We start from the raw sequence: 18099 nt of genomic DNA on the forward strand, positions 1-18099 counted from the left end.
CCCTTCCAAATGTTTTTCCAAAGTTAGAACAATAAAAAATAAAAAAAAAAAAAAAAATAAAAAAAAAAAAAAAAAAAAAACTTTAAGACCAAAGACATTGACAACCACAAGTAAAAGGCCACCATTTTTCAGTATCATTTTTTTTTTTTTTTATCTTTTATCATATTTATGCAAAAACATATTTAGTGCACTTATTTAAAACAGAAAGACAATAATTATTATGACTGCTATTATGATTACATAAATATAAACAGCAAAATTAACATGTGTTTGCTTTTGTTTAGAAAACATACAAAATTAAAATATTTGCACCAAAAACACTCATAAAAAGCAATGAGTTTTATCAAATTAAACGTAGTCAGTTGTATGTCATACTGTGGGTACATCACTAATTTCGGTTTATTTGTGGAGTTTTTAATCTGCATTAATTGACTTAAAAAGTTGCATGCATGTCTTGAAGCTACACAACAAACAATACAAAAAACTGTGTAGGTTGAGGTCCTGAAAAGAAAAGGGAAAGTTGTGGAAGTATCCAGTGTAGCGAAATAGACTTTTAAATGACAATTTAATTGTACTGCTAGTTTGTACTAGTTTCAGTGAACATGTTTATGTAATTTAGATTAATGCAGTTCTTGCCGGACACAGAAACTCTGACTAACCTTATGATTTACTATAAAGTAGATGATAGTATAAACCGGCCCCAGAATTTAAATAGACTAATAATGTATTCAAACCTAATAGGAATATAAAAATCTCTGAAAAAATTACAGTCTACCAAAAGCAGAGAAATCTCAGAAAAGGATTAAGGATTAATCTAAGATTATCTTTAAAGAATTCCTCTTTCTCTGATCCTTTTTGTTTATTTTAGTTTAGCTTTCTTATGCATATGAGATGAAAATACTGCCTTAACAAGACATTCAGTAAACAAAGAACAAAAATTTTTGTAAAGTTCACTTAAAAATTCACTTCAACTTATGATTTCTATAAGCATTTTCAGGCAGACCTGAGGTCTGTGTGCTGTGTGCAACTTCCAGTACTTCCTAACAGAACTTCCTTTTTGCACACTTCGAGCACAGGGCCCTAGTGATAGCTGGCGGTTGTTGTACTAAAGGGCTGCAGCTGGAGAAGAGAAATAAAAGAGCTATCACACAAACTATCACATAACATGATGAGTCATCACTGCCACAGCTTCTACAAAAAGCAGGCGGCAAAGGACTTGTTAACCTTCAGACTATTCTCTTCCGATTATGGTAACATCCCAGAACATCTCCCAATCCATCTATTTCATACATATATAATATATGTATCACCTTATATGGATATATCTTTAAGACAAAAAGTGCTGACTGCAGGGTAATCAGTCCAGTATAGTCCTTACACACATAAATACACGATTACAGTCTGCAGGCGGCGGTGGAGCTGAAAAGACTTTAATGTGAAGTAATTCAAACCAGTGTGCTGCAGGCCTGCTAGAGCGCACTTCAAGACTCAATCTGCCACAAATGGAACACAGCAAAATGGAAGCCAGTCACTCTCACCCCTGTTTAACCTTGTGCTGTGTGTACACGTGCAGAGTGTTTTTGTGTACTTTGTGTGTCTCTTCCATTTAGTCTGCCTCTTTTTCATATTTGTCTGTGCCTGTTCGTTCAGGCATCAGTCCATTAAACAAGATATTTGGATATGGTTATCAGGTGGTATTTTACACACCATTTCTGATGAGGTGGGATGGTGCATCTTCACGCTGCGATCCAGGGCAGAGGACCGATTAGCCTAATGGTGGCAGTATGATTAAAGAGGGCTTTTTTTTCTTCTCTCTTTGGATCATCTTCTGTTATGAGTGGCCATTTAATAGCTTACATTAGAAGCATTATTTAGCATCCACATAATGTTAAAATGTTAAAACCTTATCTTTACATGCATGTTATAAAAAGACACAACCTTTCTTTACTGTCTTAATGCATATTAAGCTTTTCTTGTGGATCAGTAGCTCAGTACCATAGCTGTTTTATATCTTATTCACAAGCAACAGTGTAGAGGAAGTTTTTATGTCACAGTAAGTTATTATAGCTGCAGTATGTAACTTTTATAAAAATTGTTATACTGTCACAATGTAATGACAGTATAGCGAGACAGATGATCTGTGACAAAATTGAGCTCCTCTGGCTTCTCTCAGTGCTCCCAGTGCTAACTAGAAACAACCAATCAGAGCCAGGAGGAGGGTCTCGGTGCTGTCAGTCATGATTGTATACCTGCTGCTCACAAATCCCCTCAAGCCTTCGCCCTTGCTCTCTGCTACACTACAGCTTCTCCCCATCAGTAGAGGGAGGCATGAATGCTCGAGCTAGTGAGCATGGTCACTGATGACAGATAAACAATTTTCCTGCAACAGTAAGTTGTTTCTTTGCTACTAGCCCATTTAGCAGCGCATACACGAGGTTGACAGACTGTTTTTGACAGGTAGCCATGCTTTTCTTCAGACAGTGGAGGGGATCTTTTCACAGATTATCAGTCTCATATTATACTGTCATGACATGGAGACAGTGGGGAGTCTGTCCATGAATGGATGGATGAGTTGTATTTAAAATGAAACTGTAGTTTGTTGTTTATTTGCAAGTTAAGGTTCTACAGCAATGGCTTATTTATCCCTCATCTCTGGCTGTGAGCCTCAAGAAATTTAAACTGAAAAAAATGGTCAGAGTAAACGAAAGATGGAACAAAAACACAAGAAATAAGAAATAGTCATGTTCTATATTTTGACCTAAAGGTGTTTTCTCTGTGTTATTGGTATTTTGTGACTGGTAACCACCTATTAGCCTTTATTGCAGCAGAAATAAAGCTGTCTCTGACTCAAGTTATTCTATTGCTTTATCTGGATATTGGGTGAAAGTGGGAGCACTTCTGGCCATATAATTTAGGTACTTGTGTGTCATTGTTGTAATTATGTCACCTCTAAGTGCTCTGGAGGAGTCCCAAGCATGCATAGATTTTTTTAGATGCTCTATGATGAAGCAAATGCTTTGTTGCTAATGTTATGGCATGATTTTTGTGCTGACGGTCCTTATTGTTTGAAGATTATTGCGCGGAGTGATCAAGTCGCTGAAACGACCTGTATTATTTCATAAAATTCACTTTGCAAACAAAAAACAAGCCCGCATTTCTGCATTTTCACAAAACTATTTATTAACTTCATTCACAAGCATACATAACAATAATGAAGCTTTAAATGAGTGCAGTTAAATTCACTGGAACAAACAGGGGCAGATGTTCTTGAAATAATGAGCCCCTTTTGTCTGCAATGACTAACTCCAAAAAACGGCATAACGCCATTTTTTTTCTCCTTAGCATCTAATTAGCCTTGCATGCAAGGAAATAAGTGCAAACAATATTACTAACAAAGCAGCACTTCTTCAGATCATCTAGAACTTCAAGAAGAAAGATTCAGCGGCTGTAATGAAAGCTTCAGCTTATCCAAAATGACTGTCAAGGTCTAGGACGTTGTGCTGCCTCCAGTTTATAGCCTGCTCAACTTCAATATTGTTTGTCTGTGCATTTGAAAGCATCATAATGCAAAGACGTTTTGATGGTCTTTTTACAACAAGGGCAGCATAGAAGCCTCTTTTGTTCGATAAAAATACTAGGTTTAGACTAAAAACATGCATAGCAGAGACAGTAGAACAGTAGAAAACTGGGGCATGGTTATCTCCTACCACAAGTCATATTTTGGATTGTTAGTAACATCTTTAAATGACTTTCAGTCTCTATATGGTACTGTTTCTGAACCAATGAGGTGGGCATGATTCTGCCTCACACCATTGCCATGAATAGAAAATTAGATAAGATTGTGTTCCACTTCTTCCAACAAAGCATACACAGTGTGGGCCTGAAACCTGTCAGAAAGTAGGCAAATAAGGACGACAAAGAAAAGTCAATACTTGAAATATTCATTGTTTACATAAATTTGCTGTATTTGCTGGTAAACTCCAATAGAACATATGGAATATCTAACTGGCATTAGGGCTACATTGGTACGGGCCTATATAATTTCCAACATGTTGATATTGGTGGGATATATAAAACTGGGCTGATGTTATCAAACGATATTTATTCCCATCTTGTTGCCATTTGTTTCTGGACGATGAGTGCAGGAGGTTGGTTGTGTGGTATTTGTTTTGCCATGTGACAGTGATGCAGCACAGGACTGTGGGGAGTTTAACTGAAGGACAGAAGCAATGGTAAAGAAAGTAGTGCAGTCAAAAGAGTAATAAAATATATACATAACATATAGTATATGGGTAAATATTGGTAATTGGCCATAGCAGAAATACATGTCTGGAAAAAAATAAGAGACCACTTAAAATGATCAGTTTCTCTGATATTTTTGAATAAAATGGACATTGTTCTTTTATTCTATGATCTACTGACAGCATGTCTCTGAAATTCCAAGCAAAAATGTAGATTTTATTTGCAGAAAATGAGAAATGGTCAAAATCACAAAAAAGATGCAGTGCTTTCAGACCTCAAATAAAGCAAAGAAAAGAATTTCATACTCATTTAGAAACCACAATACTAAAGTTTTAACTCAGGAAGAGTTCAGAAATCAGTATATGGTGGAATAACCAGGAGGTTTTCAATAGGGTTCAGTGCAGTGGTTTCTGAATTTTTTTTGCAGAGCTGCAATAATATCGCTTCTCAATATCGGCCCAAATTTTCATATCATTGCATCCCTACTTTTAATCATTGGTTCTAGTAACTCGGTCAGAAGGCACTCCCCAAGAAAATCCCCCTTTAAGTTGGGCAACTCTACAGCATCCTTAAATCTCCTTGACATGCTGACTTGGAGATAAGTTTCTTTGGTGGTCTTGCTGACTCCTTCCTCTCCCACATACATTCTTTATTCTTGTTTCAAAAACTGAGGATTCTAAGTGCTTTTAAATGTGAGAAGCTTGACACAGACAGATTCATCCTTGAAATACTGGCGATATCGAAGAATATAATCATCGGAGTTGAGCTTGCCTATTTGTCTGCAAGAGAGTGGTTTTAGTGGTTTCATCTACAGCTCTGACTCTGTGATAGCAATAAAACTACAGTGGGTCTGGGTGTATATACAGAAGGAACGAAAAAAAAAAAACTTTTTGCTTTTATGATGTGGGGTATTAGAGTGGCTGGTCTTTAGCTGTTGTGGGCAGATGACTGAGGTTTTTCTTCAGGCGCTGTCAGAAAACAGAATGTCTAGAACCCAGACTCCGGTACTCCGAAGTCGCACATAGCGATCCTGGAGCTAACATTATCTTTATTTACAGCCTTTTTTGTGCTCAGTCATTCCAGCTGCCTTCTCTTCTTTCTGCATGAGAGAAGAAAGTAAAAACGCAAGTTTAAGTTGCTATGTATGATGATATGAATGTTGAATGTTGCCAAGGGCAATGATTCAGGTCTAAGGATGACACTAAACGGTGTATTGAAAATCTTTGGTTTCAAGGAGGCTGTGAAGTCTGTGTGTCTAGAGGCAGGAGAGAGCAATGCTGCACATCCTTATGAGTTTACCTTCTTTAAAGGAAATTGTTCAAAAATAATGGGCTCTGTCCAGGGTTACCTCAATCTGATCACCCTTCACCTTGAAGTAAGAGATCTTTTTCATCTCTGACCAGACATCCCACACGCTGCTCTGCCAACGATTGCTCTCGAGCGTTTCACTGTCAACAGCGTTGCACTATCGTTAAGCTTTCCAAGCTCACTCTTCAGTAACTCTCTGTATCTCACCCCCAGACGGCTCTTTTCCTTATGTTCAGCAGCCTTTTCAGATAATGACAATCTAGGGCTTGTTATTGTGGAAAGCGCCTCATTGTACTGCTGGGGATTGTGCTCTCCACAGATAATGCAGTTTGTCACATAGTCATGGCATTGATGTCACCACAGTGTCACTCACCCAGTGCGTCCCAGTCAGTGGCCTCATCACAGCATTTCGAAGTTTCCTCAGCTTCCATGGCCACCTCCTCACGATTCGTTTGATCAGCGGTTGGTGCTGAACAATAGCTGTGTAGGCGGAGGTGAGAATTAGATGATTATGGCTGTGGCTGTTCATATTGTTGCATAAAATGAGAGATACAGGAGGATTTTGACCAACAGCTCGAGCTGTTGTACTAATTATAGTGATTTCATCCAATTTAAACAGAAATCTCTTGAGGATATGTTCTGTATAGCTGTCGATTTATTTATTTTTTTTGTCTTTTTATAATTTTGTTGTTGTTGAGCAAACAACAAATACATGTCATCAGTTTTTTTCTTATTTGCCAATTTTGCCATCACAATAATAGCTTTACAACCCCTGAGCTTAGAGTTCTAACACATCTTATTTCACTTGGGCTTTTTTATGTTTTGTCTCCATAGACTACCAGTTAACCAACTGAGCTGTGCTATAGATTGCTTCCATACTTTTGTCTAACCTTATACTGGTATGGTGTTTTTACCATAGATAAAACATTCAACACTTCTGTATCTTAGAGAGAGAAACTGATAATATAAGTATGACCTTCCTTTTTTTTTTTTTAAATTTGTGTCTGTTTTTCTTTTTCCTCTTTTACAGCATCGACAAGCCCAAGGCTCTCTCCCTACTTCTCCACACAGCTGACATCAGCCATCCAGCCAAAAGTTGGGACCTGCACCACCGATGGACCACCTCCTTGCTTGAGGAGTTCTTCAGACAGGTGAGTGAGTTCTCCTGGCATTGTCACTGGAAGCTTTGGTGGCTTTTGAAATTTATTTTGAAAAAAAATGATCTGTTGATGTCAGTACGATGGTGTTTCTTTTAAACTGGCAGTGTATTGGTTATTTGTTACTAAAACTGATTCAGGGAAATACCTTATGCAAAATTTGACAATTGGATGTTAAATACTCCAGTTTTATCAAAAATAAATAAATAAATAAATAAAAAAGGTTCGGGTTTATGGTAAATGTATACACCCCAAAGAGAGCACAGGGTTTGTTGAACTTCTGACAAGTTATTGAAATACTTGGAAAAAAAAACTCCAGTCATTTAATCAGCATCACCTAAATGAAGTAGAGAAGTTTTTGAAATGCATGTCAAGAAAAGAGAGAGGCTACGGAAGTGAATCTAGATTTCTTTTAAAGGCAGATGAAGTAGAGGATTCTAATAATATCAGTGCAATACAGCTGATTTATTTTGTCTCTACTGTTCAAGTTCGAGAATAAAATGATGTTGTTAATGACTAACTGTTTTAATAAAGAACCTCGGCAGAAGATTCCCTCAGAAAAAATAAAATAAATCTTTACATGCGGGTTATGCATTCGTAAGTAATTCAATAAAGAGACAGACACCATGGAAGATTAAAATGTGTGTCCTATTCAATAAAACAGTAGTCTATGAATTATAAAATATGTATTTGTAAACATTATCGAAAGCGACATAGGTGTAAATGATGCACCAATCCATTCATCAGTTTCTTTGTTAATATTTATTGTTTTCATTTTCATTGCCATTGTCATCATGCCTGCTTCTACAAGGCCTTTGTCTCTTGGGATGTGAATCGACAACAAATAGCTTCTCCAAAGAATATCGCCTCTCCATTGCCCATCTTAGTGGTTTGTGACAAACTGGAGGAGAAAATGAAACAGATTTGTGGCCTGAAAGGACATCGGGTGGGGCTCAGACAAATCAGATGTCTGATGGTCTGTCTGTATGCCTACAGGATGTGGTGTATTTTTTGTTGGATCCAATCTAAAGTCCTTTTACTGTTGAAATTGATGTTTTTCCAGGGGGACAAAGAAGCCGAACTAGGCCTGCCGTTCTCTCCACTGTGTGACAGAAAGTCGACGTTGGTTGCACAGTCTCAGATTGGTGAGTGGCTTCTAGCATTTTGCTTCTGTTAGGACAAAAACACTGAAGTTTTGTTTTTCCTTTCTTCAAATCTTGAAATGAAGCATATAGTTAGGACTGAAACAATTAATCAGTTTAATCGTGTTGAATCATTATTGAAATAATTGTCAACTAATTTAGTAATCGGTTAATCATTAACTGGAGTATGCAGATTAAAAAAAAAAAAAGAGCGCAAACAGGTGTGCTGACAATAACTCTTCCTGAAATGTTTGTCACCAGGGTTCATAGACTTCATTGTGGTTCCCACCTTCACTGTGCTGACCGACATGATGGAGCGCATCGTCACTCCGCTCATCGACGAGGCCTCCCACTCTGGCCTTTCCACCTTTAGACGCTCCAGGTAAGTTATGAGAGAAGTTTCTGGTGAAAATGTTTATTAAATGCTTTCTTGGTAGTACAGCAAAGCAGAGGGCGTTGCGAATAAATGTGAATAGATTTTAATCTTCCAGGCTATTTAATCAACGATAAGAAAAAAAAAAAAAAAAAAGAAGTAGTTCTTGTTTTCGAGCCTTCACCTCTCAAGATCTTTCTGAGCAACAGCTCGCTAAATTGCACGACCGAACCGCTACAGCTCCTCAGCAACAACAGCATGTCTAATGGAAGTATTGAGAACAGCAGATGAGTCTCCCATGAGTAATCCATTTCTGTGCATGGAAATGTCTCCACCTTTCATCTTGCGGAGCCACACACCTTGAAATTGGCATTTTAGAGACGCTAGTCAAGCTCTGCTCATCATCCATGATCACGAATGAGCCTTCAAGCTGGCCTGGCTTACACATTTGCCTGAGGAGATACAAAAGGAAGTGATTTTCTCTCCACTGGTTTAATTTGTTGGCTCGGTACTTTTTCCTCCAGTCTCCTTCTATATCAGCTACGTGCAAGGCTGTGAGAGGTGACACATGAGTAAGGCTCAGTTCCCTTTAATATTGTGTTTTTAACAAGTGAGCTGCACCGAAAAGGATTGTTTAAAGGAACTTTCCATCTTGGAAAGCACTTTTATTGGATAATAAACCAGTCCTTTAACTGTCTGGCTCTGCAGCCATGCTTGCAACTGAACATAAATTTGAGCCCAGCCTTTCTCTTCTGCAGCCATCATTACCATTACTCAGTGAGGCTCCGGTTGAAGCAAACAGTGTAAAACTTGCATAGTGCAGCTGTGCTTATAGACACCTGGGTGTTTACAGCTTTCCTCATGCAGTTTATTGACAGCATTTAAATCTGCTCAGTAGTCTGTAGCTGTATCTGCTCTTTCAGTCTCCCTTTGTTTATCTACGTTGGGTTCGTCCGGAAAGTATTCACAGAGTTTCACTTTTCCCACGTTTGGAATAATACAGCCTTATTCCAGATTGTATTAAATTTACCTGTTTCCTCCAACTTTTGCACACAAATACCTCATTATGACAAGGTGTAAACATTTTTTTTAGAGTTTTGCAAATTTATTGAAAATACAAAACCAAGTAATCACATTTATGTCACTATTCAAAGCTAGTTAGACCAGCACAGACAAACAAAAGGGCTCATATCTTTTACCACTTCTGCTTTATTTATTGTAATTTATCCTTTTTCACATTTATTGCTTTCAAGTTATTTGTGAAAATATGAACATCAGTATGTGTTTAATTGTAGATTTAGTACCAAGAAAAATAGGAAATATCATATATCATTAGCAACTTAACTAAAGGGATACAAGTGTTATTCTGTTAGTTTACAGTTCAAACCAACATCCTGTCATAGATGCCTCTCTGCAGAAACTAAGGCTGTCAACTTGTTGTCGTCTTGGAGTTTTACTGTTAATCTTAAATGTATTTCTTTTCTTTTCAGTCTAAACAGTATTAGCTCAGATGAAACCAAGAGGCACAGTGTGAAGAGCATGGGATCTGACAGCAGCTCGTCTGGCCAGAGCTCCCTTCTGACGGTGGACATTAAAAACTTCAAGGCCTTGTGGAATGAGGAAGTTTATCAGAACAGGGAAAGATGGAAAGCCCAGGCTACCAAAGGTACGGTTTAACCTTCACAGTTCGTCATTTTGCAGCAAAACATATAAAGCTGTAAAAACCGCAGCATTTCTGATAGAGGGGGGAAAAAATGGAATATAAAGATGAACTGCTTTTAGCTTGAAGCGAAGTTTAATTTAGTTTTACTCAGATGTTTACCTCCCTCCCGGGCAGGCCATTATTTTTCACTTTGTTTTTTTTTTTTTGTTTTTTTTTTTTTTTGTGCAGCAGGTAGTATAAACAAACTAAGTTGGCAGACGTTCTAGCGAGCGTTGTAAGGAGTTTGGCACTTTTTTGTTTGTTGGCACTAAGAACAAAGTGAAAAGGCTGTGATAATTGACTGAAAGGAGTAAATCAGCGAAACATTCTGAAGTCTGTCTGAAGCTAATAAATGGACTAAGATGCAAAGGTTTCCTAAGCAGATCAGGCCAAATCAAATGAAATCATTGTATATAGAGTCTATGTTCTGAGCCATGTAAGTCTTAGTGCTCTTAAGTGTTTAATGTGGAAGAACTGGACAACTTGGTTGTTGAAAATGTGGCACCTCTCATTCGCAAAGCTTTTTCTGCTGGTGAAATGTAAATATGAGCCAAAAGAGGCCCAGCTCTCCTTTCTGAGTGTTGAACAGTAACGTTCTCTTGAAAGCAAGTTTTGGCTGCCCTCAAGTGGTCAAAAGTGTAAATGGTTGTTTTAACTTTAGAAGATTTTAAGATCTTACTTTGTATGGAGTCTGAACCAGAACAAACCACTTAAATGAAGTCAATACTAGCTGATTGATGGAGGCTCCACTTTGCCAAACAACCTTAATCTCTCATGTGACTCCAGAAGCGGAAGAGAGAGCCAAAAAGGAGGCAGAAGAGCGAGCTCAGCAGGAGGAGGCTATGGAACCGCAGGAGGTCCAGGCAGAGTCTGAATACCCTGAACAGAAGGAGAACAAGTCAGACAGCAAGGTGCCAGAGTCAGCAGAGGTCAGCAGGTCACCAGATGGAAACACAGGGGAACCGAAGCAGGCGAACCCCCCTGGGAAGACGTCACACCAGAGTCCCCTGCTGCAGAACGGTACGTCAGCTGGACTTTCTAATTCCGCTGGTGACAAAACTTCAACATCGTGATCTGACATACAAACTGGTCTTGTGTTAAAAGATGCGCAGATCTCAATTTTCCAAACTCCCGTTTTTATGAAGCTTTTACCTTCTTTAAAGAGCCACAATTAACAGCATTTAAAACATTTCCTTTTGACCATTGTGGGGGTGTATATATATATATATATATATATATATATATATAAGTTTCATAAGTATAAAACTGGTATTTTGGCTTTTCAGGTGAGTTCTCAGAGGGGGGCGAATCTCCTGATGGTGAAGAAAACAGGAACAAAGGAATGAGTGGTGGGTGTAAGATGACAATTATGAATTATTGACAGAACACCAAAGTGGCTGTCATAAAGATCTAATGAAACATTCAGAGAAAAACAGATGTTTATGTGCCAGAAGGTATGAACAAGATACGAAATAACACATCTAGACAGCAAACTAGGGAGTCGTCACAATGATTGATGTACAAATGATGATTTTGGTAAAACTTAATTTCAAAATGTCTAAAGTACGTATCCTGTTGCATCCAAACAGAGGCAGCGATGGAATAACAGCAGAGGAGCGTCATGGCGACACTGATTGCTGTTTAAAGATTGAAGTTGGACTCTGCTGCCCTCTACAGACGACTGAAAAACTGACACCTTTGCTTCCTTTTTTTGTTCATGTCTTTGCATTTCAACAGCTTCTATCACATGTATGTTTTCACCATTTATAAACAGTCAGGTGAATTATTCCTTATTTCCTGCTTTTTTTTTTTTAAATAATTAAAAAAAAAATTATAATAATAATGAAGAGGTTTGTTTCCATCCAGTGGCTATAACGGTGTCACCACTTGGAAACTAGTTTGTTTTTGTGATAGTTTGGGCAGCGTTCTTTTATTTTCCTTTTTATTGCATTTTTTTTTTTTTCAAACTCAACTCTTGTAGCTGTTTTAAAAGTCCCACTTCCACATTCTGGATACATCTATATTAGATTTATTTGTTGGGAGATGGGAGTTAAGAGATTTGTTGCGACTTACTACCACATATGCAGAATAGATGCATATCTAGAGGGACTTCTACAAACGCCTATTCTGCATGTAGATTATATGTCTGTACAGTAATTTGAGATTCTTGCCACAGATCTTCAGCACTACTGTTTTATTACCAAGTACTCCTTAAATAAATCTAGACTAACTTACAAAACAATTTTCCTTTGAGCGCTCCTTATGGTTGCTAAAGCCACAAAAAGAAAATATTTTGTGTTTACTTTCTTTGCAATTTAAATGCATTTGTATTCTTTACAGCCAGATGCAAATGGGTTTTTTTGTGTGTTTTTTTTTTTCTTTTCTGTACATATATTAAATGTTTATTAATGGTTGAATATGGAACATAAATCCATCAGCCATCCAGTGAGGGAAATATTTTTGAGATAAAATGTAAGATATTTGTGAAAAAAAAGTCCAAAAATTAGAAAGCAGCTTTTTGCAATTTTAACATATCACACGCTCAGATGCATTCGAGTTCTTTTTTTTTTTTTTGTAAATACAATGTTTTTGTTTATCTTTTTGAAAGTGCATTTGTTTTGCATCAATTTCCTGTACAATTTATGCACTACATGTGTCTAATATTGTCACATTGTGTGTTTACTTGATGCCTTCTGATGTGTTTTGAAGCTGTAGCAAGAGCTCAACATTGTTGCTAATTATTTTTATTTTATTTATTTTTTATTTTTTTATCAGTGTTCAGTTTTGCTTTAGTTCTGCAGAGTAGTTTTGTCAAAACAGCTTCCCCTTCTTGGTCGCTGGTGTGACATTCAATCAGCGTGTTTACAGTGCGCCCGTACGCCACTTAGGCTGCCGAAACTTTCACGCTCCTGCGACGCATCTCAGGCTGCGAATCCAAAGCGTATCTGCTTCTCTTTGCCAGGATTTCAAGGCCTGTGATGTTGTATATAAAATATGTACTTATTGCGCACTTTTGCATATGTACCATATTGGACATGTGGGTCAATTCTCACTTTATGCAGTGCCTAGCAAAGGTATTTATGATTTGTGTAAGGTTTCCACTTTACGTCGTGTTGGAACCACAAACTTTTATTTGCTTTGTTTGGATTTGTTGTGACAGAGTAACGCATAGCTGTGAAGAAAACTATTTTTCAACATTTTCTGAAAACTGGGCACATAAATCCTGCCCCGAATCGCTGTTTTGTACAGCCACCATCGGGTGCTATTACAGCAACTCGCTAAGATTAAATCAAGAGCATTTAGCTTAACTCATGTTCTCATCACGTCCGAGTAGCTTCCCTTTCGCTGCTGAACAGAAGTCACCCCAAAGCATGATGCTCTCCTCTCCACTTCAAAAATACTGCTCTATATGGTATAAAATTCCTTTGTAATACATTAAAGTTTGTGGTTGTAACGCAACAAAATGTGACAAAGTTTTAAATCGGCACCTTTGTAATGCACTTTGCTCAGCACATTAATTTGCAGAAAAAGAAAAGACACATCTGGGCAGTATTTGCTAAGTGATGGATGTTTTTTTTTTTTTTTTTTCCTTAGACCTCAAAGTTTTTTGGGGTTTTTTTCTATGAAATTAACCACATTTACTGTGTGAAGTTTAAGCTTTAGAAGGTACCTTTGTATATTATATTGCACCACATGGTTATATCCAAACATTTTAGAGGATTGAACATTTAAAAGAAATTATGAAAACATATATATAAAAAGTGAGGGAAGGATTGTTTTTGTATCCATGTTTTTTTTTTTTTTTTATAACCAGCTTCTGATGGGTTACAGCAGTTTCTCATGCACTGAAACCATATGCTACTTTCCATCGAAAAGATGCAGTCAGTGGTTAGCAAGCCAGCTGGCTGAATGTGTGCCTCTATCTGTACTTTCCACGTCACAAGTAACACCTGTAAACGCGTTCAGTGATGTCGTTAAAACCCGCGCTGATCCCGGCGCGGCCGAACCGCTAGTCGAGTTCTCCTTACAGTTTTTCACACTTAGGGATTCGGCTGAGACGATCTTGTTTTTAAAGATTAATGTTGCAGAATATAGTATTTTTAAAGCTAGATATTGCGCTATATTTTGCTCACTTTCATTCAGAGAAGTCTATTTTATAGCTAGGCGGCGTGGCGTAGTGTCCGTTTTTCAGTTTTATTCGACTGTTTGCGCCTTTTTAATCAGTCCTTTTCGTTTTATCTCTCGTCTCCCCTGTGCGTTTGTCGACCTTGTTTTTCTTCACCAGCGCTGAAGTCAGAATAAAAAAATAAAATAAAAAATTGAAACTGTTAACGTAACGTGCAACAATCTTTAAATATTAGAAATAAAAACATCATTGTAATAGGCTGCCTGACGCTTGGTAAAAGCAGAATATCTTTTCTGCACCAAGAGACCAACACATGTACAGACTTGTAGTTTTTGCTCTACGTTCTTCTAGCTACTGTGATAGCCTATAATATATAAACATTTAACAGGACTTTATACCGACCACCATAGGAACATAGCTGTATTGCTGATCTGTAAAGACTTCTTAAAATGGTGTTTTGTTCTGGTTACAATCAAACGGTCTGTTTAATGCTTTGTTTCCCTGTTTTGTCTCTCTGTAACGACTGATCTCAGCAACCAGTGATCTAATGACTGAGAGTAGATGGATGTAACGCGTGGGTGCGCGTGTGTGTGTGTGCTGCAAAAATACTTAACGTGCATTTCTGATCTCCTCACTGTGACCTGCTCTGTCGATGAGTGTGATTAGATGAGTGGCTGTGAGAGAGAGAGAGGATTAAACAAAGAGATGCGGTGGACTGCATAAATCTGGCCAAACAACTCATTGGAGATACAACAGCGATGTGTTTTAGATAACCCAATTAACTGACGACGTTGATCTGTTTTGGTTCATAAAACTGTAGCAACACAATTATCATAACTGAAGATCCCAGCTGCAACATGCCAGCGTACAGAAGTTGATGAATTGTTTTAAAAGCTGGTAATAATCGTCCTCTGCCTCTCTTGAGTGGACAGAATGACAAGGAGCGTGTGTGTGTGTGTGCGCGTGCGTGTGTGAATGAGTGTGTGTGAGCGAGCGAGCGCACGTGCATGTGTGTGTCACTGTCCCATGCTGGCCAGGCGGCCGTGTGTGCCACCATGCTCTGTGACTGCACAGCCGTATCAATAAATCTGAACTCAAAGGGCTCAGATCATGTGTGCCTGTCTTCATTTCTGCACCTCTACACTACAACCTAAAAATTGTCAGATGTTAAATTGTACAGATTTCAACTTCTGGTCCGTTAATAGAACAGATGCACGTAACGCTAAACAAAAATGCCTAAACTGTAATAATCTGGGCTTTTCCTGGCATCACTACCTGTTCACGACGAGAATTTCACTGAAAAGTAATTGTTTTCAGTATATTAATTCAAAACCCAAATAGATTTATTGCAGAAACTGGTGAGTTTTCAGAGTTTATTACACTACGTCACACTTGAAATGATCAGTTTATGTGATTTTGCTCTTTACAGGTGTATGTTTGAGTAAAATGAACATTGTTCTTTTATTCTATGTCTCCAAAATGCCAAGCAAACATTTAGTTTTTATTTGCAGAAAATGAGAAATGGTCAAAAATCATGAAAACGATGCAACGCTTTCAGACCTCAAATAACGCAAAGAAAACAAGTTCATACTCATTTAGAAACGACAATACTAAAGTTTTAACTCAGGAAGAGTTCAGAAATCAATATTTGGTGGAATAACCATGAGGTTTTCAATGGGGTTCAGTGCAGTGGGCTATTTAGAGCTGTATTTTTGCACCAATGCCTCCTACAACTAATAATGAGGAGGATGGTGACCAAGGTTAGAAAATCTCTAAAACTCAGTGAGACATTGTGCTACTACTACAACAAAGCACGTGTCCACTAGATGTCTCTGTTAGACTTTAAATCTCATCGAAGCGTCTGAGGTACCACGGCTCTCATCCTCAGGGGGCCTGTGGCGGTAAAAAGAAAGAAAGATCAACCAACTTGATATATACCATGTCAATCCCCAAGACGGTCTACACGGTATAACTCTTTATTCGTTGTGCAGGCAACTCCACAAACATTAGACACAGAGCGCATATTTATCACCAGCAGCATGCATATTCATGGGCAGGTTGATGGAGCTCAGAGAAGGTTTTCGTATGACTTCTCAGCACAGCGCTGAGTGCCGGAGCAGAAGGCGAATGTTAATTCAATTATATGGCAGCTGTTCCTCGGTGCCTATGGCCACTGTGTTTGCACTAGAACAGAAATCTTGTATTAGGTTCCTCGCCATAAAAGACCAGTGCCAGGCGTGTGAGCAGGGACTGCCTGTAACCAAAAGCTATCAACAGTGTTTTAAAGAGATTTTATTGCTTATTTTCTGGCCTTAGCGAGATATTTGGAGCAGCTGTAAAGGAAGATTTGTCGGATTTCTTTGTTCGTTTGGCTCACTGTTGATTTACAGAGCTGCTGTTTTTTTTTTTTTTTTTTTTTTTTTTTTTTCTTTTCTCAATTAAATCCACTTGGTAGTAAAATGTGTAAATGAGTTTCTTAGCTGTATTAACTCCAGTCAAGGGTAGCTGGATAGAGAATGTGTCCTGTGGAGTCTGCTACATCATTTTGTCAATCTTTCTCTGGCTTTGTGTTTGTGCTGCAAGTCAGGAGTTTTATGTTTACGTGTATGTTTAGATCCCCTGTAATCGAACTGTTTCTTTCTTAGATGCCAAACAAAGTGATGGATAAGTACATTAAGCAGCATTAAACAAGGTCCTTACGTGTCTGTTAGTGTGTGTGTGTGTGTGTGTGTGTGTGTGTCCATGCTCCACCCAGCCTGATGTCCCAGGCTTGGGCCGAGTTCCAGTGCTGCTCGTTGGAGGGAGAGCAGGAGGACGTGAGGGGGAGGAGGGTACGGAGGCATTCACCAGCTTGTCCCTTCATTAAGCTGCTCCTTGAGACTTGCTTCATGTGATTTAATCACACAGCCACTGGCGGGGGAGAAAAAAAAAAAGCTGCACGGATCTTACCTGGACCTGCTAATCAGTTTGCTTTTTCTCCCATTTAAAAGAAATCAGCCACACCTGCAGAGAGATTTGCTCTGAGGGAGCCGAACAGCAGCAACGTGACACAACCTGGGCTAAAACTTGTATCTTGTCCAGCAGCACACACCAGCTGGAGTCTATAATTACATCACTTTAAAAAAAAAAAAAAATGAAATGAGGACTGCAAAAGTTTTTGGTATTCTCATTTTAACGATATCTTGAGTGAAATGATCTACTTTGTTATATTCTATAAACTACTTAAAACATTCCCCGGATTCTAAATTGCCATTTGCAAAAGGTGAAATAAATAAAATAAATTGCAATGATGGAGAAATAAATAATTCAGAGAAAAAAAAATATATATATATTCATGTTTAAAAAATATAAAATTATTTTAAGTTATGAAGAGTTGTGGGATAAATATTAAATGAAATAATCCTAATTTTTAGCTACAGCTTTCAAGTGCATTAACATTGGGTTCAGGTGATGCCAATGTTGATACGTGATACCTCAGATGTCATACAGTTAGAGATTCTATTTTTTTTCAATGGAAAAAAGGTGTTTAATGTGTAAAAATGAAATATATATTTGTGATAAAATATTTACTTTAGTATCACCTATCATGTCAATTATTCATTTCTGAATACTGAAACTGATTTTTTTGTAACAGTTATTTATAAAATTATTCAATTGAATAATCGAATCATTCAGTCTATCATATTACTAGAGCAAAAATATAAAATTACGAATTACGTCTCTCAGTAAAAGACAGACGAAATATTATTGTTAAAACAAAAATCGAGAAAATGTTTAAGAAATAAAAACAACAAAAATAAATGACAAAACAACATAGAAAAATCTATAAAAAAAAAAAAAAACATGTCCACAAAAGCAGACAAACGTAAAAATTGGTTTCATTTCATATTCTGATATTCTGCATTTAGAAGTTGGTTTTTCAGTTCAGCAAAGTCCATCTGGACAGTCTGATTATAATCTGATCACACATTTCACTGTGACTGTTTTCTTGAATGAGATAAATGCTGTTAACTATATATATATATATATATATATATATATATATATAT

General features: G+C 37.6%; 1 protein-coding gene across 2 annotated transcripts in view; it reads left to right on the forward strand.

Moving 5' to 3' along the window:
- pde1cb (phosphodiesterase 1C, calmodulin-dependent b) overlaps positions 1 to 15156 on the forward strand; it is a 27305-nt gene extending 12149 nt beyond the window's left edge. For both annotated transcript variants that reach the window (XM_015018199.1, XM_015018201.1), the window contains 7 exons: positions 6581 to 6701; positions 7771 to 7852; positions 8111 to 8231; positions 9713 to 9888; positions 10711 to 10944; positions 11211 to 11273; positions 11514 to 15156. In XM_015018199.1, coding sequence (XP_014873685.1) covers positions 6581 to 6701; positions 7771 to 7852; positions 8111 to 8231; positions 9713 to 9888; positions 10711 to 10944; positions 11211 to 11273; positions 11514 to 11530 — 814 coding nt within the window. In that variant the 3' untranslated portion in view covers positions 11531 to 15156. The remainder of the gene's footprint in view (positions 1 to 6580; positions 6702 to 7770; positions 7853 to 8110; positions 8232 to 9712; positions 9889 to 10710; positions 10945 to 11210; positions 11274 to 11513) is intronic.
- Positions 15157 to 18099: the final 2943 nt, after the last annotated feature.

Source organism: Poecilia latipinna, unplaced genomic scaffold, assembly GCF_001443285.1.
Source record: "Poecilia latipinna isolate Pla-1442-1.1 unplaced genomic scaffold, P_latipinna-1.0 Scaffold2246, whole genome shotgun sequence".
Lineage (NCBI taxonomy): Eukaryota > Metazoa > Chordata > Actinopteri > Cyprinodontiformes > Poeciliidae > Poecilia > Poecilia latipinna.